Source organism: Hyalella azteca, unplaced genomic scaffold (assembly GCF_000764305.2).
Source record: "Hyalella azteca isolate HAZT.00-mixed unplaced genomic scaffold, Hazt_2.0.2 contig399, whole genome shotgun sequence".
NCBI classification, from domain to species: domain Eukaryota; kingdom Metazoa; phylum Arthropoda; class Malacostraca; order Amphipoda; family Hyalellidae; genus Hyalella; species Hyalella azteca.
Genome location: NW_025930751.1, coordinates 232,484 through 241,936, shown reverse-complemented (window position 1 = coordinate 241,936; position 9,453 = coordinate 232,484). Strand labels below are relative to the sequence as shown.

The following is a 9,453-nucleotide window of genomic DNA, read 5'->3' as shown; positions in this document are numbered from 1 at the left end:
CTTCACATGACTCTCAAAACACTTCACTACGCGTCAGCAACGATGAAACGTCACAAAATGTTCCATATTTATTAAAAAGCCTTTAGTTTAGAATGGAAACCTACCAAATTCCTATATTCCGTCACTTTGTGTGGCAACATCCGACACGTGGTGAGTTGTATTGCATCAGCGCTTCAAATTTAACTGATACGTATTGACGACATCCACGTGTTCGAATTCCGTTTGCTGTGTGAGCTGTATTGGGATACAACACGGCTTTGAATTAGAACAAATTCCGTTTGCTGTGTGAGCTGTATTGGGATACAACACGGCTTTGAATTAGAACACTAACGAATATTGAATACTACTTAATTACGTTTTAATTAACAGCTATTAGGCTTTTAATTGAGCAAATTTCGATTTTTGTACAAAGCTTTGAACGATCTGTGTGTGTCCAATTCAAGTTGTGTCAGAATTAGTTTTCATGTGTTGAAATCCAACATCTCAACTTAATCATCTATTAATTTATTTACGACTTGAAATCAGCGAATACAAGTATACTTAAAGGATTCCTAATATATTCACAGACATATTTTAAAGTCTCAAACCATAATATTCTTCCTATAAAAACAGTTATTCACTATTTGGTAGAGCCATGTCAACTGTCAAATTTGACACATTTTTCGATGATCTCACCACGTGGCATGCATTGTCTCTCTTTGGATCTCAATATTTTCCCGCTAGATGGCCAAGACCTAGTGTTTTTGCAGTATTTCGACACGCAAATGTGTGACGTCACCATTTCAACCATCAATGAACGCATGGAACTAAAACAAAGCTTAATATAAAGGAAAAACTAGAGAAGTGACGGAATTACCTACGATGTCGGAATATACCGTGTTTACCCTTGGCTTTAATGCCTTAGGTAAATCTTGGGTAAATTAAAAATAAACTGATTCTAAAAAATCACTGGTTTGCCACTATGTTTCTGTAGGCTAAGCCTACAGTACCTACTCAGTCAATAGTTAGTACCTAGTCAGTACTCGGTGAGTGGTCACTCCTCCTGTAGTGAGTGTAGGCTGTACTGATAACATTGCCACTGAGTGGAGACTGTGGAGTGAGTGAGTGGGCAGAGTGGCTGCCTGGCTTGTAGGCCTACCGTAACAGTACCAGTGTCACTTGCTGTCTGACTTTTCTATGTTTTGAATTTATGTCATCAATAACTCATCATTGTCACGTGCCAAAACTCATAGTCATAAGCCATATCACCACTTGGCACTTGTCAATGCTGGTAAACGCGGTATATTCCAACATTGTGGGTAATTCCGTCACCTCTCTAGTTTTTCCTTAATATTAAGCTTTGTTTTAGTTCCATGCGTTCGTTGATGGTTGAAATGTTGACGTCATACATTTGCACGTCAAACTAATGCCAAAACACTAGGTCCGGGCCATCTAGCAGGAAAATATTGAGATCCAAAGAGGAACAATGCACGCTACCCAGTGAGATCATCGAAAAATGTGTCAAATTTGACAGTTGACCTTGCTCTACCAAATAGTGAATAACTGTTTGTATAGGAAGAATATTATGGTTTGAGACTTTTAAATACGTCTGTGAATATATTAGGAATCCTTTAAGTATACTTGTATTTTGGTAGGTTTGCATTCTAAAGGCTTTTAAATAAATATGGCAACATTTTGTGACGTTTCATTGTTGCTGGCACGTTGTACGGTGTTTTGCAAGTCACATAAAGCAAACAGAACTTGAGTAACGCATATGGTTATTTTTTTATAGTTTTTCATTTCTCGATGCGTCCTTAATGTGTCGGAATATACCGCGTTTACCCTACCTCTGAAGTTGTAATTCAGTCTCCTGGAGCTGTTGAACTGTTGCTGAACTCTGAACCCAGTCTAAAGAATAACATATCTTGAAGAATAACATCTGCACCTTGACTCCAGTCTCCAGGGTACAAAAAGTAGGGCCAAGGGACTAGGGGAATATATAAAAATCTTTGCAAACATATCACCAGCAAAATTTAGGTATGCCTTCACTCTTCAGAGATCAGAAGATCTTGCAGACACTTTTGGATTGAAATTATTGCATTTTAGAAATTACTTTGAATTCTGAAATTATTGCAAATCTGAAAGACCACAAGGACAGCCTGCACAGGTATGGAATATATCTACTTGGCGAGCCGCAACTAAATTTTTAGAGACATGGTTTTATGGATTTAACAGCCTTGATTCAATTTCTTTGAGTTGTGATTTAATTTCTTCGAGCTGTGAATTTCATACCTCTAAGTCCTGTGCATGTGTTACCCCCTAATCTCTAATTTTACCCTAAAAACAGTCAACTCTTTGTTTCAGTTGTCTTCACAAGTTCACTTAAGGGGATCGACCTGGCTAAAATCGATCAATTTTGGCTTTTCCGGTTTTTCTACTCATCTTAAAGCTGGAATTCTGTTCTTTCAAATGATATCTGAAGTACTCTGAAGTACCCCTTTTTAGCCGTTTTCTATGAATTTCACGTTTTCTATCAATTTTTTCGAAAAATTCATAGGAGCAAAATGTTTTTATTTTCACATTTTACGTATGTATGTGAAGTTTCATGACAATCGGATAATAACTGTAGAAGTTTTCAAAATGCCAGGTCGATCCCCTTAAGTGGTGACTGATCACCTGATAATGCAGTCTGACCGCTCTGACGTGACCTCAACTATGCCATCTTTAAGGAAATGTTTAATATCTTCCATCTTTGACTTGTTGTTATTATGTTCATACGTTGTGCAGGATATTTTGGTGGGATTGTTGAAGTGTTGCAAATTGCGGAAGTTGAAAATTTTATGAAACATGTTTGCGGAGTGCAAACCGCAATTTTTTCTATCAAAGAAAAATGCATGACATTAGAGCTTTGAGATTTCATACCTACTAAAATTATATGATATTAGAGCCACAATATTTCAGAAGAAATAGGAATTTTCCAGCTGTGAGCAAGTGCACACAGTAATGTTTCTGGTACATTAGATGCTGTCAATCTGGGTAAAAAGGGACAGTTTTGAGCGTTTTTTGTTAATAACTTCTTACCACGAAACATTTCATAAACAAGTTTGGGCTCATTTAAAGGTCTTTGCAAATTGCAAGGGCTATTTGTATGGCATCTCCAAAATATTCCATATGCTATTTGTAAGGTGCTAGACGCAATATAAAAGACTCTTGAATTAATCTGGAAATAGGGTAAGAAGGGACACTTGAAATAAAACTCAATTTTAAACATTTGAAGCATGCAGAGTATACTCATCTAAAACAGTACTCTGAAGTCCTCCTCTTCCTTTGTAGATGATGTAAATGTAGAATAAATGAAATTTTCTGTGATTTTTACTTGGTTTTTCTTCATTGATGAATATTTCATTATCCATACATTACTGTATTATTAATGTGATATTACTGTATCCATGGACATGCCATTGAGCATTGAAAATGACCTTGTCCACTGCAAGCTTCATATCAGCAGCCATATAGCATTTCTTCTGTGGTTGTAAGCTTACAGGATGGTTTGTAATTTTGCACAATTATAATCAAGTCAAGTGATTTCACTATAACAAAAAAAGATTGTAAAAAACGTTGCTGAAAGGCTGAAACAGGAAGAAACATTTTAATGACAACCATCAAATTTTTTGGAGAAATAAATCATAGTTTAGGTTAACTAATTACTTTTCATTCTTTGTTGCCCAGTGCACAATTCTATCTATGGCATTCTATGTACAATTTTGTAACGACTGATGCAGTAATATTTTATTAAGTGAAATTTTTTTCACCGAGAAATTTCACTGAGCAAGGAAAATGTAATAAAAATTATTTGTTGTTAATTGATTTTTTCATTAACTGGAGCCTTTGTTAACTAATGTTCTACTGTAAGTGCAATTTTAGGGGTGTCCCTTATTACCCCAGGGGGTTGTCCCTTATTACCCTGTTTTGTGGAAATGGCCACCATTTTTTCTTGGAATGAGATATGCAAATTCTGTCAATCACATTTTTAAGCCAACACTAGTGTGCAACTTTTATGTAAGTAAAATTTTTCAATTTGACAAATATTTTTTCTGCTACAGACCTTAGCAGAGGTACTTTTCCAAAATCTCACTTTTTACACTTTTTTTGGTGATTTTTTAGAGGTAATAAATGTATGATTTTTCAGCTTGCTTTATGCTGCATAGATAGTAAAAATGTTGAACTTTACACCACTATTTTTAGTTTTGCAATATTTTAATTAGTTTAGCTGCTACAATATTTCTACAAAATGTTGGAGGACTGTCCCTTATTACCCCACCCATCCCTTTTTACTCCATTTGATGGCAGATCAGGATGCAGTGAAGCTTGTCGGGAAATTAGTTGCGATAAGTAAGTGTTGCAGTGCGTGGAGACTGGAGAGTAAGGGATGTGCTGTCAAAATTGCTTGCAGCACTTTATTATTAAAAATTACCTGGTGACGCGTCTTGAAAATAGCTGGTGATATTTTGGGCTTAAAATCCATATCTTGGTGACACTGCTTGCAAACTCTGTACCCTGGCCTTGACTGAATGAATTCTATGCTCTTGTACAACGAATGTCGTACAGCACTTCCACTTGGAGATTATCAGTATACCACAGAAAGTTTCTTTTGTTTTTAATCCTCTCCCCTCCACCACAAGGGAATTTAGAAACAGACTAAAATGAATCTCTTTAGCCCTTGTGTTGAACTCATTTCAAAAACCTTCTGCAAAGTCAGCATGCTACTCACAGTCATAACCCTTTCAACATTGCGGTGGTGTTTCTGGTTACATGTGTTAGACTGCTAGGGCAGGATTAAAATTTTCCTACTTGTTACTGAAAGCTTGTAAGTTGCTACACCAGGAGGACAAAATTTCAATAGATCTGTAATTTTGTGGCCTGATAGTGCAAATTTGTCAATAATTAGGTAGGGGGTAATTCATCTAGCAGGAATTTTACTATCTCAAAAATGGTGGGAAATCTCTAGTAATAGCCTGAATGGTAGATATTCCATGTCAGTGCACGCACCGTTGCCAATATATGGATTTTTAGTCCATAGAGTTGCCAGCCATTTTCAAGATGCATTGCCGGGTAATTTTTAATAAGGAAATGCTGCCAACAGCTTTGATAGTATATCCCTTACTCTCCACACACTGCATCATTGCAACTGATTTCTGGACAAACTTCACTGCATCCTGATCCATCTGACGTACCAGTGCCAGAAAACTTACTGTGTGCTCTTGCAGTCTTCTAGATTTGCAATAATTGCAGTAATTTCTAAATGCAACAATTTCAATCCAAATGTATTGGCAAGATCTTCTGAAGGCGTAAATTTTGCTGCTGATGCGTCGCCAAAGATCTTGCAATATTCACCCACTTTCTGCACCCTGGGTCCGTGCTAAGTATCCACTTCATAAGTTCATTGTGACTTCATTATTATAATGTCTCTTTACACATGCACACCTAACTGAAAGATTGGGTTGAAGCCACCTATGAATTGGAATAAAACTCCTGGCAACCTGGCCAATTTTACCCATTATTATGGCCTCTTCCCAATTTTTCAGTAAAATATATATAAGGAAAACAGCCTATTTTTATGTACAATTATGGAAAATTGCTTGTGAAACAATAACTTTTACCAGCCTGATACACTTTAGGAAACTTCTGCCTGATATTCTCAATTGGAACAAACAAATAGAAAAACAGATTGGAAATTCATATCTATTTTGAAAGAATAAAAAATAACTATAGCTGTGTGTATTAAAAATAGAAACTTTAATGCTTATTTGACTCTCTAGTTCTACATGGATAAAAATTTTTAGTTAGCTAATATAGGATAATAATTGTATCCCTGATAATTGAATGGTCTGCTCAAAAAGAAAGGGTCTTAAAAAGTTTCTCCTTTGCTACTCACCATTATCTAAATGTGATAAGGCAAATTTTGTATCAACAAAAGAGTAATGCAGGTTATTCTTTTAAAGCTAAATAAAGCCTAGAAGGCTGGTAGCCTGATGCACACATCAAGCATCAATACTGGGAAACATTTTTTTTAATATTGTAAATAAAAAAGATCATTGCACAGATGACTTCTGAAATTTTTTGCTTGAGATGGCAAGGTGCTCAAACACTGCCCTTATGCCTCATACCTTCTTTATTTAAAAATTATATTCAGTGTAAGGGGGTTTTGAATGTACCTACTTAATATCATATCTCATGATTGATGTGGTTGCATGCGCTTGAACTTGTGGTTGCATGCGCTTGAACTTGTGGTTGCATGCGCTTGAACTTGTGGTTGCATGCGCTTGAACTTGTGGTGTACTAATTATTAATTTGGGCTTGCAAGTGATTACTGTAATGCAAAATCTAATTGCAAAGTTATTATTTGTTGCTAATTGAACTGACAAATTTTAAATTTTCTTCAGATTCTGTGATAAGATAAGATTTTGATAAGAATCAAATTTAATAATGAATGCACCTCCAACATTTGAATCATTTTTATTGTTTGAAGGTGAAAAGAAGGTCTTGAAGGAAATTGACACAAAGGTATGTGCAAAGTTACCTTGTAAATCTTAATAATTCCTTCTCCTTGAGCAGATACCGTATGTGGCAATTTTTTGCAAAAAGCACGAGTGGAAGCATGTATCATATAGGTCATTCTATAATTTGTGAATGTATATTTCTTCAATTGTAAATTTTGGCAATCACATTCATGCAAAAATTAAACAAATTAATAAAAACTGGTTTGGATTATCATTCTCTGGCTAATTTTACAGTCTGGTGTTTAATATTTAATTAAGCTTCTTGTATTGAACTTTCTATCAAATATGAAATCTATATAATTATTTTTTATGATTGGCAGATTTTAATTTTCAAAAACTGATGGATTTCAATTTTTTTCATAAATTTCTTGTTGAAATAAATAGGTATTTCAAGAAGAAACAATATTCAATCATGGTTATCTTCAATACAGTAACTATCTGTGACTCTGTGTGTAATTTCATGAATGATAATGCGTGTAGTAGATATCAATTCAATGGTATTATTTGCTTTGTTCAAAGCAATAGCTGAGTCAAGAGAAGTACTAGTTCCAGGCCTTCAGATCCAATATATAAATGCCATTCATACCTGTTAATCTATACAATTTCTGAATTTTATGCTGGACTATGTTACCTAATTTTTCATTTTACTTTGTTTCTGTAAATTGTTCTATCTTGATGAGGTAATTAAATGTTTTTTTTTTATTATAGGTCCCAAATGCTGCTATTTATACCATCAACAAAGAAGATCACACTCTTGGTAATATGATCAGGATGCAACTTCTAAAAGATCCCAGTGTCATATTTGCTGGCTACAAAAATCCTCACCCTCTTGAGCACAAAGTTGTCCTCAGAATACAGGTTGGTATCAGCTGGCTGCTGCTTTCTTTCTCAGTCCAATATGGTTTGTTATTTGAGAGTTAAAATGATCTTTTAAGTATCATTTTAATTGAAAATGGTCAAATTTAACTCAGGTCTACTTGAAAATTGAGATTTAAAAGTCAAATTAAAATTCTGTATTTTAAAATTGAAATTCCTAAAATATATTGCTTCGATAAAAATATGGTTAATTTTTCAGCATTTTCTTTGAGTCAAATTCTTATAGTCAATTCAAATTGTAGGCAATTAATTGATCTTTGAAATCTAAGTATCTGGATCAGCCTACTATGAAATTTGAAATTTTACTAACAATCAGAGTTTCTATATTGATTTTAAAAATTCTAATTAATTTAGATTAATTAATATCCAGACTTTGTAGCTCCATCTTTCAAGTACAACCAGTACCTATAATAGATCACTGTGATGAATCAGTATATTTAGATGACCTGTTTGGCTTGTGCTTGAATTACTTGATAGTATTGTAGGCAGCATTCACCAGATGGGTCTAGATAGAATAGGAATCTATGTGAATTTTTACCACTAGATCTACTAAAATTTTCAAATGGTTATTGTTTTAGAGCAGACATTTGTTAGATCAGGTATTTCAGTGCACAATAGAGATGCCAAAAATAATCTCTTTAGCTTTTAGGACCTCCCTAACTTTGGGTGATTATTATATGGGTGCCTTGATTTTCAAGTCAATCTTCCAAAAAATTTTTCTCCTTTGAGCTTTGAAAGTGTAATTCTTTGTGACATTAGTATTGTCTTTGTGATTAGTATTGTTATATTGGTATATTCCACAGACGGCAGACACTAACTACACGCCCCACGATGCCTTCATGCACGCCATCACAGATTTGATATCAGAGCTCTCCTTGCTGGAGGAGCGCTTCAGAGAAGCCATCAGAGAGAAGAAGGAGGGACTTGAGTAAATTTAAGCTCGCATAAACTTGTAGCGTTTCCTAACTTAGAACGGTGTATGCCTATTTTGAGTGTCAGCCCATTTGATCTCGACAGAATTAAAAGAACAATACCATTCTTTCACTCATCTGGTTAGTAATATTTCTTTTAAAAAGTTATTGCAAAATAATAGTAAACTGCAATATTATTCATCCTCTAAAATATGATTTTTTAAAAGCTAACTCATACTACTAGCAATTTTAACAATCGGCATAAGCTGGTGCTGTAAAAGTCGAAAAATTATGTAAAATAGAACATTAATCAATTTCATGGTCTCCATTACAAATTACGAAATAATTGTACACGTTGGTGTCATCTGTTATTTATGAAGCCAATTTAGTTGGGAAGAAGCGAGTCAAATTTGAGATGAAGATGATGATAATAATAATTCTACGATAGGCGAGACGCGCCGTTTTGAGACAGAAATTTAACAATTAATGTATTGAATCAATAATTAATTCTATTATAAAGCAGTAAAATTCAATCAAATGCATTTATTATTGCTTGATTCAAAAGAATATAAAACCGCATTGAAACCATTTCGATAACTAAATTCTGGGCAACACATTTTTATGTTTATGTAATTTATCTAAAAAAAAATACTGTTGAAACATCGCTCTTGCTCATAAAAATTTGCGTTATATGGTTATAAAATTAGAGCTCATTGGGAAACAAGAAAGGCATTCAAGATCTGTAAAATATACTAGTTTTGTCTTATTTTTCTCCTTTGATCATAAATGACATCCCAAGTTATAAGTTTTGTGACACGAAACATGTGTAGAGGTCCAATGTAGAGTCCATGACGATTTTTACCGTAAAAATTTGTTGGATGTGAGAATTCCCCGCCACGTTCAGAAATTTGAGCGATTTACAACCGAGTAGTAGTTGTGCCAAAATTTATGGGGGTGCTTCTGCTGAATCAAGTCTTCGTGTAAAATTTATGCATTTTAGTTTCTGATGTGTATATTTCATTTAGGAATCTAAAAGTTGCAATAGGTAGGTATAATTAGAAGCTCCAAATAGCTGCAGTGAGAACACTTGTTAATGTTATTCCCATGTTTGTGGTGGAATGTTGGAC

The 9,453-nt window shown here is 34.4% G+C and overlaps 1 protein-coding gene across 1 annotated transcript; it reads left to right on the top strand.

Moving 5' to 3' along the window:
- The first annotated feature begins 6,420 nt into the window (after window positions 1-6,420).
- LOC108670874 (DNA-directed RNA polymerase II subunit RPB11) lies at window positions 6,421-9,092 on the top strand. The gene is made up of 3 exons (XM_018158363.2): window positions 6,421-6,543; window positions 7,248-7,397; window positions 8,219-9,092. The coding sequence occupies exons 1-3, from the start codon at window positions 6,466-6,468 to the stop codon at window positions 8,345-8,347; spliced, it is 357 nt and encodes a 118-aa protein (XP_018013852.1). The 5' UTR covers window positions 6,421-6,465; the 3' UTR covers window positions 8,348-9,092.
- Window positions 9,093-9,453: the final 361 nt, after the last annotated feature.

What these genes read in the sequence shown, in the direction of transcription:
- LOC108670874 (XM_018158363.2), top strand. Translation starts at nt 6,466, where the DNA reads ATGAATGCACCTCCAACATTTGAATCATTTTTATTGTTTGAAGGTGAA. An exon ending in TGAAGGAAATTGACACAAAG is followed by an intron (nt 6,544 to 7,247) that starts GTATGTGCAAAG and finishes TTTTTATTATAG; the next exon opens with GTCCCAAATGCTGCTATTTA. An exon ending in AAGTTGTCCTCAGAATACAG is followed by an intron (nt 7,398 to 8,218) that starts GTTGGTATCAGC and finishes TATATTCCACAG; the next exon opens with ACGGCAGACACTAACTACAC.